The sequence below is a fragment of the Stigmatopora nigra genome, chromosome 1, assembly GCF_051989575.1.
Source record: "Stigmatopora nigra isolate UIUO_SnigA chromosome 1, RoL_Snig_1.1, whole genome shotgun sequence".
Classification (NCBI taxonomy): domain Eukaryota; kingdom Metazoa; phylum Chordata; class Actinopteri; order Syngnathiformes; family Syngnathidae; genus Stigmatopora; species Stigmatopora nigra.
The window spans coordinates 635,305-655,573 of record NC_135508.1 but is presented as its reverse complement, the minus strand read 5'-3'; the positions used below and the strand labels follow the sequence as shown (position 1 = coordinate 655,573).

Here is a 20,269-nt window from a genome sequence, read left to right as displayed (position 1 = left end):
ACATCTTGTTGAATTTGGGTTACAGGAACAGGAAGTGACATACAATACATTCATAAACCGGTTTCCTATAAATTTCCCTTAGTTTTTACACCACACATCCACAATTGAGTTGCTCAGTGGCGCCCCCATTAGTACCGTAGGCTACGCTAGAAAAGTGCAATGTGATTGTGAAGCGTGCAGGGCAGCAAAAAGGGTGAGCGATGATAAGTGGGTGTGGCAATAGAAGAAAAAAAAACAAAACAAAACAACAAAAAAGAAGAAGAAGCGCACCTTGGTCAGCAGGTGAGAAGGCTTTCCTGCTATGCTTTTCAAAATAAGAGAAGTTTCTTGGTCCAGATACGAGTGCTTGAGGGTGAGGAGAAAAAAAACAAAGCGCAGTTGAAATACGGCACATTTTGCGGGTGTTAGTCAGGGACAAAAACGGCGGAATTCGGGTATTAACAAAAAAAAACACCCAAATTTTGGCCAAATATTTGGAGAGAAATTCATTTTTTGGACAAAAATATGAAAAATTAAATCCGGCATATTTTCCGGGTGTTAGTCGAGGCCAAAAATTGTGTCTTGGCGGAATTCGGGCGAGAGAGTAAAATGCACCCAAATTTTGGCGAAAAAAATGGAGTCTCCCTTCAAATTTTTTTGGCCAAAATTTGGGTGCATTTGAAAAATGATATCCAGCACATTTTCCGGGTGTTAGTCGAGGCCAAAATGGCTTCCTGCCGGAATTCGGGCGAGAGAAAAAATGCACCCAAATTTTGGCCAAAATTTGAAGGGAAATTCATTTTTTTTGCCAAAAATATGAAAAATTCAATACGGCATATTTTTTGGGGTGTTAGTTGAGGCCAAAAATGCCTTCCTGACACAATTTTGGTGAGAACGAAAAACGCACCCAAATTTTGACCAAAAATTTGGAGGGAAATTCCATTTTTTTTGGACAAAAATATGAAAAATGTTATCCAGCACATTTTCCGGGTGTTAGTCAATGCCCAAAATGGCTTCCTGACAGAATTTTGTTGAGAGAAAAAAATCCACCCAAATTTTGGCCTAAAATTTGAAAGGAAATTCATTTTTTTGGCCAAAAATATGAAAAATGACGGCGACGAAAAGATTCTGAGACGTGCACTTACGGTGGCCCGATCCACTTCGCCCTCCGGCGAGGCGAAGTCGAGGTGGCGGCGAGCCCGTCGTGGCGTGGGCGTGGCATGCTGAAAATGGGCGGGTGTGCGAGTGTGGGTGGGGTTTTGGGTGGGTTATGTGGACAGGAAATCAAAGGCAAAAGAAATAAAGAAATAAAAATGCAAACACATGCGAGGTCGGCGAGCGTTTTTGGCGAGGCGACGCCGCCAAAAAGGGGCGTCGGCCTAAGAGGGCTCGCTGGGAAAAAGGACGGAAGACGATGAGGGCCACTTTTTTGTTCAAATCGGACATTTTTCATGGAAAATGACTTTAAAGTCAGCATTTTGATGTAAAAATTGACATTTTTTGGCAGAAAATTGTTTTTTTTAAACACAATTATGACGTTATGATGACTTTTTTAAAACTAATTTAAGTTTTGGGGGTGGAGCTTAAAGTCATTTGGACTTTAAGATGACTTATTAAATATTTTTTTGGGCTGAATTTAAAGTTGAATCAACTTTTTGGGGGCGGAGCTTAAAGTAGTTAGCATTTTGATGTAAAAAAATAGAAATTTTCGAAACTGACAGAATTATGATTTTTATAAGGACTTTTTTTATATATTTTAAACACTATTTAGAGCTGACTTTTCACGTCATGTGCCATTTTTTTTAGTGGCCCAAACGGACTTCCTGTCCCGCGTAAAAGCCAAACTTGCAAATGTTTTTGGTGTCACATGCTTGGCGGTGAAAACGTGCACAACAACAACAACAACTGGATTGAGTCAAATAAATCAACTGATTAGGAGGGGATTAATCCCACCATCACTTCAAATCCGATTGGTCGGATTTTGTTTTCACACACACACGAGTAGTGCTGACCAATATATTGCAAAAAAAAAAAAATACAGTAATCCCTCAAATATTGTGGTTAATGTAGAGCAAACAATAATTGAAAAATCGCCAATTAGGGCCATTCCTATTATACAGTAATCCCTCGTCATTTCACGGTTCAAATTGCGTGGATTTTTTTCTGGGTAATTATTATTATTTTTTTTTTATTGTGAAAATCCACGCTGAAACTCGCAAGCAGAAGCCACTCCCCTTTAGTCTGATTGCTACTAGGACTCAGCACTGAATTTTTTTTTTTTTAAATAAAAACTAATAGTTAAATGACAAAACAATACATAAAAATAAATATATGTACATACAGTCATACCTAAACAAAGTTTATTTTAATCTTTTTTAAATATATTTTTAGATTTTACAAAATAATTTTGAAACTAAAAACAAGAAAATTTGTTCAAAAATGACAATTATGGATTAAAATAACGGTATTAAAACCCCTGAATATTCGATTTTTTACAGATCTAAAGCAATGTTTATTTTAGCTTTTTTTAAATATAATTTTATAATTTACAAAATGATTTTTTTAACTAAAAACAGAAAAATTGCATTAAAAAACAATTATGGATTAAAATACCTGAATATTCCGTTTTTTATAGATCTAAAACAATGTTTATTTGAGTTTTTTTTAAATATATTTTTAGGTATTACAAAATAATTTTTAACTAAAAACACAGAAAAAATGATAAAAAAATGACAATAATGGATTAAAATAACAGCATAAAAACCCCTGAATATTACATTTTTATAGATCTAAAACAATGTTTATTTGAGCTTTTTTTAAATATATTTTTATATTTTACAAAATAATTTTTGAACTAAAAACACAGAAAAAATGATTTAAATAATGACAATAATGGATTAAAATAACAGCATTAAAACCCCTGAATATTCCGTTTTTATAAATCTAAAACAATATTTATTTTATCTTTTTTTAAATATATTTTTAGATTTTACAAAATGATTTTTACACTAAAAACACAGAAAATTATGAACTAACGATTAACCATGATAATCAAGGGATTACTGTATTTTCAAAGTCGATTTCAATTGGGGAGCAATGACGTCACACATCACCTGTTGCTAGGTAAAAAAAAAAAAACGGGGCAGTACAACAGTACCTCAGTGCTGGTCTGATTGGTCCTCTGAGGCCCGGGGCCGCCTCCCCCATCTCCGTCTGTCGCCGCCCCTTTCTCCATGTCCAGCGAGTCCACGCTGGACGCCGAGGCCGAGTTGACGCTGGAGCGCTGGGATGGCGGCGCTTCCCGTTCGCCGCCGGAGGCCGTCCGACGGTGGCGCCGTCCGTCCGCGGACGAGGCGGAAGACGGGCGGCGTGGGGCGTCGCCCGCGCCGCCCATGGAGGTCTGCCGGGCCGCCTCGTCCATGCTGAGGGAGGCCTTCTCCAGCTGGGAAGTGATGTCATCGAGGGAGAGGTCGGATCTGGCGGGGCGCCGGTCCGAGGCGCCGGCACCCCCGCGGACCGTGTTGGCCGGAGACGCACGGGTGCTGCTGTTGGCACTTCCTGTCGGAGGAGGAGAATTGGTACATTTGGTGAATATTACATAAGCGTAACCATATAATCACATTTTTGTTTTCATTTATTTTATTTTGAAAATATTAAACTTTTTTTTTCAAAATAAAATAGAGAAGGAAATGCGTTGACTTTTTTGGGGGAGGATTTTGCCATTTGTTTCTTTTTGAAATCCCTCCAAAAGTTAATGCATTTTCTAATCCATTGTTTTATTTTGAAAATATTAAATAAAAAGCTATTTTTTCAAAATAAAATAGCAGTGAAGGCTATGCTTTACTTCTGGGGGGGGGGGGGTGAGATCCAAGTTACGAAATCCCCCCAAAAGTTAATGCATTTTCTATTCCATTATTTTATTTTGAAAATATTAAATTAAAAAAACTATTTTTTCAAAATAAAATATCAGAGAAGGCAATGCTTTACTTCGGGGCGGGGTTGAGATCCAAGTTACAAAATCCTCCCAAAAGTGAATGTATTTTCTAATCCATTGTTTTATTTTGAAAATATTAAATAAAGAAACTATTTTTTCAAAATAAAATATCAGAGAAGGCAATGCTTTACTTTGGTGCAGGGTTGAGATCCAAGTTACAAAACTCTCCCAAAAGTAAATGCATTTGCTTATCTCTTATTTTATTTTGAAAATATTTAATAAATACAAAAATTCAAAATAAAAGATTTTTTCGGTGATTTTGTAACTTGGATCTTTTTCGAAATCCCCCCAAAAGTAAATGCATTTCCTTATTCGTTATTTTATTTTGAAAAATATTTTTTTAATTTAATATTTTCAAAATAAAATGACAGATAAGGAAATGCATTGACTTTTGCAGGGTATTTCATAATATTTATAACATATTTATAATAACATAATATTTTACCTCCACTACTGCCGCCTCCCCCGGCGCCCGGGTGCTTGGCGCCTCCACTACGCCCCCCGGTGGCGCGTTTGCCGGAAGCGCGAGAATTGGGCTTGGAAATGGTACTCAATTCCTGTTCGATGGTACACAGGTCGGCCATCAGGGCGTCCAAGTCCACGGCGTCTCCTTGATTCAGGGCCTCTGTCGGGGGGCGGGACGCACGTCACCGTGAGGCGGAGTCACGCGTCAGGATTGGGCGGGGCTTACCATTGAGGTTGTACATGGAGAAGCGGTAGGAAAAGTTGGCAATGTTGGTTTCCTGTCTGAGGGGGGGCTTGCGGAGGCTCTTCTGAGGACGGTCTTCGTCCATACTCTGGACACACACACAAAAATTAAAAAAAATATGATTATTAATAATAAGTCACAGTGACACGGTGCTGCTATTAGTGCGTTCGGGACTGGGCTCCGTCACCACCGCTTTCTATGTTTTAGCTCAGAGGTTAGCAGAGAACCGAAAAAGAGCCAGGTATGGGTATTGAGCCATATGGACCCATGAAAAGAGCCACATATGGCTCTCAAAGCACCTATCAGAAGAGCCACATATGGCTCTTTGGACATATGCACCCATGGAAAGAGCCACATGTGCTTTCAAGCCATATGCACCCATCAGAAGAGCCAAATATGGGTTTAGAGCCATATGAACCCATGAAAAGAGCCACATATGGCTCTGGAGCCATATTTGGCTCTTCTGATGGGTGCATATGGCTTGAAAGCCATACACACCCATCAGATGAGCCACATATGGCTTTCTAGCCATATGCAACCATCAAAAGAGCCACATATGGCTCTGAATGCACCCATGAAAAGAGCCACATATGGCCCTCGAGCCCTATGCACCCATTAAAAAGCCACATATGGCTCTTGAGCCATATACATTCATCAGATGAGCCACATATGGCTTTCGAGCCATATGTACCCATCAAAAGAGCCATATATGGCTCTCGATGTAGCCATCTGAAGAGCAACATATGGCTTTAGAGCCATATGCATCCATCAAAAGAGCCACATATGACTCTCAAGCCATAGCCATATCCACTCAGAAAAAGAGCCACATATGGCTCTTGAGGAAACCATCAAAAGTGCCTGCGTGGCTCTGGAATCATAGGTTCCCATACCCCTGCGCTTATTAATATTATTATTCAAAAATATTGTAAAATACAACTAATGACCTGCGTAATCTTGTCCAACTCCCCCAGCCAGGCTCCAAACATCTTGTCCAGGTCTTGATCCTCCTTATCGCTGTCCTCCTCGGCGCCATGGTCCAACTCGTCGTCGGACACCTGATCCATCTGAATGAAAAGAACAAGAAAATGAAGACATTTAAAGGCAGAAAAGTAAGGAAAGAGATTGGCGGGCTCCCTCTTGTGGACTAAAAAAGAATTACACATTAGGCTGTCCATGTCTGCCAGTAAAATGACTTATCTGACTAATTACAAAGAGATCCACCCACTTAAGATAAGAGAAATGCAATAAATCCAGCTAATTGGTCTCCACGTCAACTTTGTTTGAAATGGAATCCGTCACCCCCGGCGGGCCGCCTTTGGTCCGTCACCCGAGACTTTCTCACCTGTGAAGCGGTTGGGCCGGCCCTCTTTCTACCCGGCGCTGCACTCCGACGCCGCCGTTAATCCGCTGTCAAAGACACAAAATGGCGGATGAAAACATGAGTCGGGGAAACTCGGCAGGAAGTGACCCGGGAAAGGAACAGGAAGTGACTCAAAATCGACAGGAAATTAACTGTAATTGCCCTAAAATGAAAAATATAGACCAGCTATGAAGTCCCTAAACCTTCCCATACAAATCACTTCCTGTTGTCATTTGGGTCACTCAACAGGAAGTAACCCAAAATCCACAGGAAGTGCCCTGTAATTGGCCTAAAATGAAAAAGACTGCCCATGGAGCCCCTAAACAGTCCCATACAGATTATTTTGAGTCACTTCCTGTTGAATGACCCAAACAACAACAGGAAGTGACCCAAAAATGTCTGTGAAGGAACAGGAAGTGACCTAAAATCCACAGGAAAGGGAAGACAAGCTATGAAGTCCCTAAACTTTTCCATACAAATCACTTCCTGTTTATTTTGGGTCACTCAACAGGAAGTGACCCGGGAATGTCCGTGAAGGAACAGGAAGTGACTCAAAACCCACAGGAAATCACATGAAATTTCCCTAAATAATGCAAAATAGCATTAGAGTCTGTCACCCCGCGGCGACCTTTCCACCACTTACAGCCTCTGGAGAGGAGGGGCGGGGCTTAGAGAGAAAAGTCAGCTGCTCCGGAGTAAGGGGAAGCCTTTTTGACTCCGCCCCTCCTCCCGGCCTCAGCTGTTCTTAACTTTTATTTCTGCACGCGACTGTTCTGTTCATAATGACCGGTCGTCTCCTCGTGCCGCTCATTTTTTTTAGCACGGGTTGCTCATGACGTCAATCGCCAACATACGATTGGTCGATGGCATACCGCATACATAGATTAGCCCTCTGTTATGAATGGTAGTCAATGAGTTCATAAGGAACCTCAAAATGCACCAAAATAGACAGGAAGTGCCCTTAAAATGCCCACAAAAATCAACAGGAAGTCAACTTAAAGTGCCCCAAAATTCAAAAGGAAGTCATCTTAAAGTGCCCCAAAAACCAACAGGAAGTCACTATAAAATACCCCAAAACCAACAGGAAGTCACCCCAAAAGTCTCTCAAAATCAACAGGAAGTCATCTTAAAATGCCCCAAAACTAACATGAAGTTCCCTTAAAATGTTCCAAAAACCAATAGGAAGTCACTATAAAATACCCCAAAACCAACAGGAAGTCACCCCAAAAGTCTCCCAAAATCAACAGGATGTCCCCTTAAAATGCCCCAAATATAACAGGAAGTCCCCTTAAAATGTTCCAAAAAACAACAGGAAGTCACTATAAAATACCCCAAAACTGACAGGAAGTCACTATAAAATGCCCCAAAACCAACAGGAAGTCACCCCAAAAGTCTCTCAAAGTCAACAGGATGTCCCCTTAAAATGCCCCAAAACCAACAGGAAGTTCCCTTAATATGCCCCAAAAACAACAGGAAGTCCCATTAAAATGCCCTAAAATCAACAGGAAGTCTTCTCACAATCAACAGGAAGTTGCCTAAAAATTCCCCAAAAACCAAAAGGAAGTTGACTTAAAATGCACCAAAAACCAACAGGAAGTCCCCTCAAAATCCCCCAAAACCAACAGGAAATCCCCTAAAAAACCAACAGGGAGTCACCATAAAAATCCCTCAAAACCAACATCAAATGATCCAAAATAGACAAGAATGCCCTTAACATGACCCAAAAATAATACAAAATTAACTCATATCCCAAAATGGATGTCTAAATGTCCAATTTCCTTGAACTCCCCACCTATGTTCATCTCTCAATGCCATTGAGAGCGTTCATTCACAACAACAAACAGCAATCAATCAGAGTCCGACACCCCCGCACACGTTTGTCACCCGTCACGGCGTAATCCGACTCTGGCGAGCAGGTGCGGCGGCGCTGGCGACACATGGCAGGCCGGCGCAGCTGCGGGGAAGACAGTTGCCGCAGTCAAAACAAGGGCCAACAAAGAGAGCGCCTTGTGAGGCCCCGCCCCCCCAAAAACCCACAAAAAGGGCCTTTAAAGGTCATATAAGGTCAAAACAAAATGAAAGCATTCTTAAATAGGGCCAAAGTAAAGACAGGGTAACAATATGGACACCAAAACTCAATTTGTTCCCTATTAATTTGATTAGGCTAGTGGTTAGCATACCCGCTACACAGTTTTGAAGTCCAGGGTTCGATTCCACTATGTGGAGTTTGTTTTGTGTATTTTACCTGGGCTTGCGTGGATTTTTTCTGGGTACTCCTACATGCCAAAAAGATGCATGCTAAGCTAACTGTATGCTATATTGTTCCTAGCTAAGAGTGTTTAGTTGTTTTTCTCGTGTCTTTTAATTTGGCGGTGTTTTGGGATAGGCTCCAGCACCCCCATGACCCTTGTGAGAATAAGCGGTTTCCTTCCACATCGCAAAAATATGCACGCTAGGCTAACTATGCTAAATTGTTTCTCGCTAAGAGTGTTTGATTGGCTGGCCACCAATTCAGTTCATGGATAGGCTCCGGCACCCCCCAGGATCCTTGTGAGGATAAACAGTACAGAAAACGATTGACTGAATTGTTAAAAATATTTACAATACATGACAATCAATAAAAAGTAATAAACAAACCATTATTTGCTATTTACAGGCTAAATAAGTGAATTTGGTTTCATTTGAATGAGTAATATGCACTCCTATCCAGTAGGTGGCAGTAAGCAGCTTTCTCTAACAATAAGCCATTCATCAAAAAACGAAGATGCTAACATGTAACCACATCTAGCTACAAAAAATACTGCAAAATTGCACATAATACACTTTAGTTTAGTTATGTTCCCACCAAAATAAAATAAAAATTAGGAAATGCTTTTAAGACATTAAAAAGTCAGAAAAAGGCAAAAGAGTGTTTAGCAGGTGCATCCTTGCCCCCTCCCGCACTCCACAAACATTAGACATGCTCATTTCCTGCCGTGACAGGAAGTGGGAAAGACGACGATGATGTCACCGGAAAAGAGAATGAAGAAAAGGCCAAAAGTCTCAATGGAGATCTCTGGCCGATCCCAAGGAACGGCCTACTCTGATTGGTCCAAAACGACGGTCTGGTGGCTATTATGGGGAGGCCATCTCCCCCCTCCCTTCCCCTCCCTGACGATCATAACACACACACAAACACACACAGATGGTGTCAATTATGAAATAATGCTGCGTCAGGAATGTTCCCACGGTGGCTCGCCATCCCTCCCCGTCCCGTGGGCCAAAGACCCCGTCCCGTTTTAACCCCAAAATGGTGGAATTGAACCATGTTTAAGTTTTAGCCCAACAATTTCAAAAGCATTGGAGCAATACACACATGAGTAGATCAAATATTATGAGAGAGAGAGCAACTAAAAATGGCGGGAGGGGGCGGGGCTTTATAACAATGACAAAAATTACATGAACTACAAATTTGTGTATTGGCGAGTACTTGAACTGTAAGTGTGTACTGCTGTGTAATTGTACTAAAAATGTGTATACTAGTACTAGAATTGTGTGTACTGGTGTGTACTTGTACTAGAATTGTGTGTACTGGTGTGTACTTGTACTAGAATTGTGTGTACTGGTGTGTACTTGTACTACAAATGTGTGCACTTGAAATACACGAGTGTGTACTGGTGTGTACTTGTACTACAAATGTGTGTACTTGAAATACACGAGTGTGTACTGGTGTGTATTTGTACTACAAGTTTGTGTACTGTGTGTCTGGTGTGTACTTTAAATACACAAGTGTGTACTGATGTGTACTTGTAGTACAAGTGTGTGTGTAATGGTGTGTACTTGAAATACACAAGTGTGTACTATTGTGTACTTGAAATACACAAGTGTGTAAAATTGTGTACTTGAAATACACGTTTGTGTAATAGTGTGCACTTGTACTACAAGTGAGTCCTGGTGTGTACTTGAAATACATGTGTGTACTGTTACTACAAGCGCATAAACTTGAAATACAAGTGTACTTGTGTGTACTCATATGACAGATGTCATGTGTACTTGTACTACAAGTGTGGGTACTGTTGTATACTTGTACGACAAGTGTGGGTACTGTTGTATACTTGTACTACAAGTGTGGGTACTGTTGTGTACGTGTACTACAAGTGTGTGTACTGTTGTGTACTTGTACTACAAGTGTGTGTACTGTTGTGTACTTGTACTACAAGTGTGTGCACTGTTGTGTACTTGTACTACAAGTGTGTACTGTTGTATACTTTTACTACAAGTGTGTGTACTGTTGTATACTTGTACTACAAGTGTGTACTGTTGTATACTTGTAATACAAGTGTGTACTGTTGTATACTTGTACTACAAGTGTGTGTACTGTTGTGTACTTGCACTACAAGTGTGTGTACTGTTGTGTACTTGTACTACAAGTGTGTGTACTGTTGTGTACTTGTACTACAAGTGTGTACTGTTGTGTACTTGTACTACAAGTGTGTACTGTTGTGTACTTGTTCTACAAGTGTGTACTGCTGTGTACTTGTACTACAAGTGTGCGTACTTGAAATACAAGTGAGTGTACTTGAAATACAAGTGTGGACTCGTGTTCCCATACGAAAAATGTCATGTGTACTGGTATGACAAGCGTGTGTACTGTCTTATACTTGTACTACAAGTGCATGTACTGGCGGGTACTGGAAATATAATTGTGTAGTGGTGTGGCAATTGTGGGTCAACGGCGAGCGAGTGTCGGAATCCCTCGTGCGTCCCCATTGGCTGCCCTCCTTGTGTCCCATCCATCCCATCATTCGGCGAAACGGGAGCGGTCGCGTGACAGTTCAGTCGTTTGTCACCGAAGAATTGGTCACGTCCTTTTAGAATGGAATCATTCCTATTATTTCATGTATTTCTCTCAAATATGGATTAGACACAAAATGGCGGCGCGCGTGAACGGTTGCAGATGGGAAAAATGACATAAGTTTTGGGTCATTTGGAAGAATAAAGGACAATATTTGCAAATGTTAATATTGTAATTATATAAAGAAAAATACAGTGGATAAAAATTGTGCTATAAAATACAGTTATAAATTCATAAAGCTGTCATAGAAATCTAACTTTATATTCTGTTTTTTTAAAACTGAAGTAAACAGTGTTGTTTTTTTCATATATTTTTAAACTTTTATTTAACCAGTTAGGTTCAAAATATTTTAAAAACAGGCGTACATACTGTAGGTTTTTTTGCATATTTAGTTTTTAACTTCTATTTAATCAAATTAAGGTAAATAAAATAAATAAAATATAAAAACAGAAGTACACTTTGTGTCTTTTTCATATTTTGTTTGTTTTTTAACATTTATTTAACCATATAAGTTAAATAAAATATTTTTTAAACAAAAGTGCACATTGTTGTTTTTTCATATTTTTAATATTATTTATTTAACCATATAAATTAAATAAACTATATATTTTTTTAAAAACAGAAGTACAGTGTTTTTTTTCATATTTTTATTTTTTTAAAACATTTATTTGACCAAATAGGTTAAACAAAATAAAATAAAAAATTCAAGTGCACATTGTTAGTTTTTTTCTATTTTTTTATATTATTTATTTTACCATGTATCTTAAATAACATTTTTAAAAAACTGAAAATACTGTTTTTTTTTATTCAAATAGGCTTCAAAATTGGATTAAAAAACAAGCCAAAAGTGAGGGCGAGCATTTCTGAGAGATTTTTCTTAGGTCGGTGACTTTTGCTTTTGTTTACAAAGTCTACAAAAAAGCTGCCGCCAAAGGTCAGCAAAATGTTAGCGGGGCAGGTCGGCGTTCGGAGAATGTTGACTTTTGGAATTGTGGGAAAACTCCCAAAAAAAAGACAGGAATTTTGAGATATTACAATTAGGACTTTTATTTCATGTTGGCCGGACCATTTTAGATACTCTTTTTAATAAATAGATTAAGAGAACTGGATTAAAAGCCCTGAATATTCTGTTTTTATAGATCTAAAACAATATTTATTTGAGATTTTTTTAAACACATTTTTAGATTTTACAAAATGATTTTTGAACTAAAAACACAGAAAAAATGATTAAAAAATGATAAATATTGATTAAAAGGGGAAAATCAGAAAATGTAATATACATCTATACCAAATGTGTCAAAGTGGAGGCCCGCGGGCCAAATGTGGCCCGATGCTTCATTTTGTGTGGCCCGGGAAAGTCAATCATGAGTGTTGACTTTCTGTTTTAGGATCAAATTAAAATGAGTAAAAAAGTATAGATGTATTTTACATTTCTTGATTTTCCACCTTTTAAATTAATGAGTGTCATTTTTTAATCATTTTTCTGTGTTTTTAGTTCAAAAATCATTTGGTAAAATCTAAAAATATATTTCAAAAAAAGATAACATGAACATTGTTTAAGAATCTATAAAAACAGAATATTCTGGGTTTTTAATCCAGTTATTTTAATCCATAATTGTCATTTTTAATCAATTTTTCTCTTTGTTTTTAGTTCAAAAATCATTTGGTAAAATCTAAAAATATATTTTAAAAAAGCTAACATGAACATTGTTTAAGAATCTATAAAAACAGAATATTCAGAGTTTTTAAACCAGTTATTTTAATCCAGAATTGTCATTCTTTAATCATTTTTTCTATTTTTAGCCCAAAAATCATTTTTTTTAAATCTAAAAATATATGGAAAAAAAGTTAAAATAAACATTGTTTTAGATCTATAGTAAAAATGGAATATTCGGGTCTTTTAACCCAGTTATTTTAACCCATTTACCAAAAAAAATCTAAATATTATATCTAAAATGGTCCGGCCGACCTGAAACCAAGTTGACGTTAAAACGGCCCGCGAACCTCATGACACCGACACCCTTGGCACTCATGATATATATCCCCGGGCCACACAAAATGATGCGACGGGCCACATTCGGCCCCCCAACCGCCACTTTGACACCCGAGTTAAACCGTGTCTGACCCAAGCGGCGATAGCAACAACTTGGCATTCGAGTAATGGAATATTACAAAACGGGGAGTACAAATATCTCCCAAAAACGTATTTGGAGTGACAAAAAACTATCAGTACAGCATCATAATCGTCAATTTAAATCGTATCAACCATTTTTAATACCCCCAAAACACAGTTTAAAGGTTCGCTAGCTTTTTGAATGGATGCTAACATGATACATACCCTCTCCCAGCGGGTGACGTCAACAACCCGTCGGGATTAAAACTGGGAACAATTGACGTCTACACTATTTACACAAAAAAACACCATTTCTTTCACAACTCACCTAATTTTATTCACAACTCACCCCTTAAAAATGTTCAGAAGATGGAATTTCCGTCACGTAGAAGACGATAAAAAGCATCCATCGGCCACGAAGACACGCTGACGGCCTCCCTTAGCTCACCATCCAGGGTGGAGACGACAAACTGGGCTACCGAACCTTCATCATAACGCTTTATTTTATAAATTAAAAACCCACAAAAGACCCCCTTCCCCCTTAAAAATTTTAAATAACCGTCCCCCATACTCCCAGGCTGCCCGCACATCCATTTTTTTAAGGCCGAAAGAACCACAGATGCTTCTTTTAGGATGAGAATACTACCCCCCACCCCCCTAATTTTTAAGAAATGGAGTGACCCACCGCGTCTGGCGCGAATAAAATAACAGTTTTCCCTCCAAAACGAAGGCGTTGCGTTAAAGTTAAAAAGGATATTACAAGACATACACGTCGGCGTTAGGGATTGAAAAGAACTTACGTCGTAATGGGGGTCTGGTGGTGGTGGGGGGCGGGAGATGCGTTAGGGTTCTTCGGTCTTAGAAAAGGAACCCCTTTTTATTCTCCTCACGAATAAAAAGAGAATGGAACTAGTTGAAAGTATCCGTCTTGTTCATGTTTTGGGGTGGAATCCGGTACGCATGTATCCCATTCTTCTCGCTGACCGCGGAGGGGACACGCCGCGAGGCTCCGTCGTTTCCTGTCCAACCCAGTAAGCTGTGGTGCGTTCATGGACGAGGGGAAAATCGGACGGAAAAGTGTCGCATAAGGAATAGCGGTTAACGGTAGCTAAAATGTGCGGTTTTATAGCTGTAGCACTGACAAAATCGAGAAAAAATGAAGTTAAGGTCAATTTGTTTTTATTTTCGGGTATTTTAAAGGTTTTATAGATGAAGTCACTTTTTTATCACGGAAGATTAGCCCCAAAAAGTCAAGACATTTTGAGGAAAATCAATAAAATGACATTTTTATGTGGAAAATTAATGAAATAAATGAATAAACGTCAAAGTTATTGTATTTTGTTTGTTTTTATGTTTTATTTGTGAGGTTTGACAGTTCCGCTACAGGTTTACCAGGAAAACGCTGTGCTGCCACCCAGCGGTCAAAGCTTTTACTACTAGTAAAATTACACCAATCAATATTCTTCCTAATTTTGTAAATACCATTAATAAGGAGAAAGTCAAAAGGTCGTAAGAAGTCCTTTATTGACGACAAACCTTAATAGATACAATAGAACATTTCAAAATGTTGTAAAATGGCGACGGTACCTCCCCTTTGCGTCCATTGGTCAAGCAATGGCGGAGGCCTTGCGATCCGAGACGGCCGACATCAGCGCTACGTTTTTGTAACGTAGCTCCCGAAATGCCGCCGTGACTTTAAGGAGTCTTTTGAGTGGAATTTCCGCCATGTTTTCTGCACGCCAGCGCAAAAACCTCCGTCAATCATTTTTTTTAAGGGTGTGGCTTATACGAGAGAATTTATCAAATGTACACATAATGAGTACGAAAAATGTATCTTACCCACAATTCTTTGGCTGCAAATATCCAGCAAGGGTCGAGAACGGAACCCCATGTCGGCCATGGTGAAAATGAGGTACTGCGCGTTGGAAACGTCGAAGCGCTCCGCCATCTGGAAGGCCTTTCGCTAAAAATTCAATGGTTTCAGGAGTGAAAAAGGGGGTTAAGCTCTTGGTTTCTATTGGTCCAAATTTCTACAACTGTACATACCTCAATTTTCCGTTTGATGTCCAACGGCATATCTCCGCCCAGGACTCGAACCGCGATCTGGAGAGCCGAGACGCTTTCCATCTCCTCCAAACGCGCCTCAACGAGAAGCCTGTCGTAAAAAAAAATATCAGGCACTATATACTATTATACACTATTATAGATACTTGCAAATACTAGCATATACTAGCATATACTAGCAAATACTAGCATATACTAGCATATACTAGCATATACTAGCATATACTAGCATATACTAGCATGTACTAGCATGTACTAGCATGTACTAGCATGTACTAGCATGTACTAGCATGTACTAGCAAGTACTAGCAAGTACTAGCAAGTACTAGCATGTACTAGCATGTACTAGCATGTACTAGCATGTACTAGCATGTACTAGCATGTACTAGCATGTACTAGCATGTACTAGCATGTACTAGCATGTACTAGCATGTACTAGCATGTACTAGCATGTACTAGCATGTACTAGCATGTACTAGCATGTACTAGCATGTACTAGCATGTACTAGCATGTACTAGCATGTACTAGCATGTACTAGCATGTACTAGCATGTACTAGCATGTACTAGCATGTACTAGCATGTACTAGCATGTACTAGCATGTACTAGCATGTCCTAGCATGTACTAGCATGTACTAGCATGTACTAGCATGTACTAGCATGTACTAGCATGTACTAGCATGTACTAGCATGTACTAGCATGTACTAGCATGTACTAGCATGTACTAGCATGTACTAGCATGTACTAGCATGTACTAGCATGTACTAGCATGTACTAGCATGTACTAGCATGTACTAGCATGTACTAGCATGTACTAGCATGTACTAGCATGTACTAGCATATACTAGTATATCCTATCATATACTAGTATATCCTAGCATATCCTAGCATATCCTAGCATGTACTAGCATGTACTAGCATGTACTAGCATGTACTAGCATGTACTAGCATGTACTAGCATGTACTAGCATGTACTAGCATGCACTAGCATGTACTAGCATGTACTAGCATGCACTAGCATGTACTAGCATGTACTAGCATATACTAGTATATCCTATCATATACTAGTATATCCTAGCATATCCTAGCATATCCTAGCATATCCTAGCATATCCTAGCATATCCTAGCATATCCTATCATATCCTAGCATATTCTAGCATATCCTAGCATATCCTAGCATATCCTAGCATATCCTACCATATACTATTATATACTATTACATATATTATTAGGTATACTATCATACTATTATACTATTATATACTATTATATATACTATTAGATATACTATAATATACACTATTATATACTACTATATACAATTTTATACATATATATAAAAAATCAGGCATCACAGGGGGACCCAATTTAGCATTAGGATTAGCGGAAACGGACCTCAATCCGCGTTTGAGGGCGTTGACGTTAGCGGTGTTGTCCAATCGTTCCAGACAGGAGACCAAAATGGACAAACTCTTCTCGTCCAAGTCGTTCAACCTCTCCTAGACGTCAACAACCAATCAGAATGAACCAAAAAAAATGAGCATCATAAGCCCTACCTGGCAGGTGCGCAGATACATCTGGACGACACGGCTCTTCTCCGGCACCCCCAGGTGCACCATAGACAGGAGCGAGTAGGCCATGTCTTCATTCTGCATGACCCCCAAGCTGGTCATGGCGTTTTGGAGAAGAAGTTCGAACCCGGGGTGCTTTAATATCAACTGGAGATGACGTCGACGCTGCTCCTCGGACGCCATTTTGGCGCAGGTCCACATCCGAGTGAGGCAGTTGCTGATTTCCGCAGGCAATGGCGGTTGTCTTTGACTGAGTTCAAGAACCTCTAAAGGAGAGTTACACTCTTCCAAGAGCTCATAATAAAGAAGTTCCTCATTTTTCGGGTCCGAGGAACCTTCCTCCAAAGAAAATACTGAATCATTTAACTGCAAAGTTCCCAAACTAGAGTTCTGCCATTGGGACCGCACTGGTCTATTTATGCTAGCTAGCTCCTTAGCTACCATAGTTTCGTCAACCCGTACAAAATGACGCCTGGAGGACTGTGAAATGTCCGAAAATGTCTTCCACGAATTGACACTTAAGCGTAACGAGCGCCTCATGACGTTCAATGACATTATTTTTAAGTATAAGATGAAAATTTATAGGTTTAAACATTCGAATCGTGACTTGAATTAACGCTATAACGGAACTTCCGGTAAATTAGCGCTTCTTTTTTGCTACGTCAGAAGTAGCCGGTGTGTAATGTTATGAGCTTGAAGATATGCGTCAAAAAAGCAGAGAATAAACGATGAATATGGGTTTATTTTTGTCTTACGTTCTCTCGCGGTGGCCGGGTTATGACCTGTGCGTCGCTTTAAAATGTCCGTCTGGCAACAATAACCCATTTTAAATACAAAATAGTAGTATTTTAATACAATCGATATAACTATAAAATGGCTAGCTAGTCAGACCGCTAGCTAGCGAGAGTGGAAAAATTACATAGATCACATTCATAAAACGAGTTTTCGGATTCGCACTGTATAAAGAGCCATGGCGTCGTCACCCGTCGGCCATTTTGAGTCAGATAAACGCGTTCTTTTAAAGGGCGCCGCTTCTTAAACCGATTTTCAAATGGTTTGGTTTTCAATAAACTTAAGGGATGTCGTCTGGGGTTAGTGTGACGTCAATGGCATCCAATGAGATCAATAGACGCCTGATCAATTATTTAAAGCATTTCAAATCACTTGGCGACAAATGGAAACTTACAAAGTAATAAAAACGAGCCGTATTCATTCTGACCACTGGAAGGCAGCATACATCTTAAAGTCATTATATTATTTACTAGAAGAAACGAACAGATTCACCAGTAAAACCACTACTACTCTTATACAAATATATACATATACATACATATATTTTTACTTTACTTTAAAAAATATCTACATAATATTTAAAATGTATATTAAAATGTATATCATATACTATTATATACTATTATATATTATTATATACTATTATATATTATTATATACTATTATATACTATATTATATAATATCAAATACTATTAGATATATTATTATATACTATTAAATATACTATCAGAAATACTATTAAATATACTATTAGAAATACTATTATATACTACTACTACTACTACTACTACTACTACTACTACTGCTACTACTACTACTACTGCTACTACTACTACTACTATTACTGCTGATAATACTACTACTACTGCTACTACTACTACTACTGCTACTACTACTACTACTACTACTATTACTGCTGATACTACTACTACTACTACTATTACTACTACTGCTACTACTACTACTACTATTACTGCTGATACTACTACTACTACTATTACTGCTGATACTACTACTACTACTACTATTACTGCTGATACTACTACTACTACTACTATTACTGCTGATACTACTACTACTACTACAATTAATACTACTACTAATAATAAATATTACTAATAAATATTACTACTAATAATAAATATTACTTATACATATTACTATTATTAATACTAAATATTACTAATACATATTCCGAATAATAATAAAAATTATAATGCACATCAACAGGAAGAAACTAATGAACAATAAAAGATGATCTCAAATTTACAGGGAGTGAAACAGGTCACTTCCTGTAAATTTGAGTTCATCATCACCACTATATATTTAAAAAAACATAGATCATATTTCTAAGACGAGTAAGAAGCCTAAAATGACAAGGAAGTGACTAAAAAAAAAACTAATGACTTTAAAATCCGTCATGTTTTGAGTCTTTGGCAGGAAACGGCAGAAAACGGCAGGAAACGGCCAACTGATGCCACGGAAAGTATCCAAAAGGGAATTTCCAAGCGGGGCGCTACCTGGGGGCGCATGACTGCGATTTTTGGCAGGCGGCTGGACGCCAGCTCGTAGTTTCCGCTGGCTCGTGCGGTGGCGAGAAAAAGAGAAGAAGAAAAAAAAGAAAAACCCGCTTTGCTGACCTACAAACGGTGAAGAAAAAAATGTCAACGTGACCTACTGAGAGTAAACTCAAATCATCTCTTTTATCATTTCATTATCTTTTATCTTAATGCTGCGTTCAAATCACATTGGAATTCACCACGGGTCGCATTGTTACTATTATGATTATGATTATTAGGATTATTATCACTTCCTGTTTATTTGGGTTATTTACCGGCACTTCCTGATGATTCTGGGCCGTTCTTAGGTCATATCCTATTGTTTTGGGGATATTTTCAAGCACTTCCTGTTGATTTGGGCTCATTCACAGGAACTTCCTGTGGATTTTGGGGCTTTTACATGCACTTCCTGTTAATTTTGGAGGGTTCTAAGTCGCTATATATTGATTTTGGGGGGTTTACGTCACTTGCTGATGATTTGCGGGGTTTCCAGGTCACTTTCTGTGGATTTGGGGGCACAGCAAATTTAAATGATGACAAAATGCTAGATAAATACATTTAGAAAGATTTTAAACAAAAAAAGCAACCAATATTCTACAAAAGTAACATAATTGACCCCATATTTGATGTTGACCTGATTTCCAGGCATGAAAAATGCACTCCGACGGCGGAAAAGCGTCCATGAACAATATTGTCAAGACTTGAAAAGCGAAATGGAACGCTGCACGTGCCGCATTCCAAATCTGGAGCGAGTCAACTCGTCACTTTGGATCTAGGTCACCTTTCAACGTGAAAGAATGGAATGTTGCCACGCTGACCCCTTTGAATCCAAACAAATGAAAGATGCTCAATCAATCACAGGCCACGCCCCCAAAATAGAAAAAAAATCATCTTACTTTTCCCCCAATTTAGTTTAATTCAAGAGTTAAAAAGAAGTGGGACAACTATTACTGTCAATGGTAGGTATTAAGTTCATTTTGCAACGCTAGATGGCGCCAGATATATTTAAAGTGAAGGTTTAATCACTGATGGTTAATTCAGGGATTTGAAAAAATGTTGTTTTATTACAGTAGTTTAATTTGGTTCATTTAAATTTGCTATTTATTTAAATTAATATTATTAGTTTACATATTTACCACATTTTCTCGCATATAAGCCAAATTTATCCAAAAAAATGAGGCTTATATGCGGATAAATTAGACAATTCGGCAATTTATTTCAAAATAAAGAAAAGATTAACAGATAAAACCCTAAAGAAAATAACTGTGGACGTTTATGAATAAAATCCAA

At 38.5% G+C, this 20,269-nt stretch overlaps 2 protein-coding genes across 4 annotated transcripts in view; both read right to left on the bottom strand.

Moving 5' to 3' along the window:
* LOC144200542 (ras-associated and pleckstrin homology domains-containing protein 1-like) overlaps positions 1 to 13,735 on the bottom strand; it is a 29,040-nt gene extending 15,305 nt beyond the window's left edge. Inside the window, exons 1-8 of the mRNA XM_077722768.1 lie at positions 13,339 to 13,735; positions 6,025 to 6,089; positions 5,627 to 5,746; positions 4,665 to 4,770; positions 4,419 to 4,598; positions 3,137 to 3,537; positions 1,125 to 1,202; positions 271 to 345 (exon numbers count right to left, since the gene is read on the bottom strand). Coding sequence (XP_077578894.1) covers positions 271 to 345; positions 1,125 to 1,202; positions 3,137 to 3,537; positions 4,419 to 4,598; positions 4,665 to 4,770; positions 5,627 to 5,746 — 960 coding nt within the window. The 5' untranslated portion in view covers positions 6,025 to 6,089; positions 13,339 to 13,735. The remainder of the gene's footprint in view (positions 1 to 270; positions 346 to 1,124; positions 1,203 to 3,136; positions 3,538 to 4,418; positions 4,599 to 4,664; positions 4,771 to 5,626; positions 5,747 to 6,024; positions 6,090 to 13,338) is intronic.
* A 757-nt stretch (positions 13,736 to 14,492) lies between these two features.
* On the bottom strand, positions 14,493 to 17,554 carry fastkd2 (FAST kinase domains 2). Of its 3 annotated transcripts, none has more exons than XM_077722266.1 (6): positions 17,382 to 17,554; positions 16,612 to 16,961; positions 16,451 to 16,554; positions 15,036 to 15,144; positions 14,829 to 14,952; positions 14,493 to 14,721 (listed from the first exon to the last, which is right to left on the bottom strand). In XM_077722266.1, the coding sequence occupies exons 1-6, from the start codon at positions 17,449 to 17,451 to the stop codon at positions 14,597 to 14,599; spliced, it is 882 nt and encodes a 293-aa protein (XP_077578392.1). In that variant the 5' UTR covers positions 17,452 to 17,554; the 3' UTR covers positions 14,493 to 14,596. The 3 variants fall into 3 exon arrangements, with proteins under 3 accessions (XP_077578392.1, XP_077578399.1, XP_077578383.1); XM_077722273.1 differs by having other exon boundaries at positions 16,612 to 16,965; positions 17,382 to 17,520; XM_077722257.1 differs by lacking the exon at positions 17,382 to 17,554 and having other exon boundaries at positions 16,612 to 17,276.
* Positions 17,555 to 20,269: the final 2,715 nt, after the last annotated feature.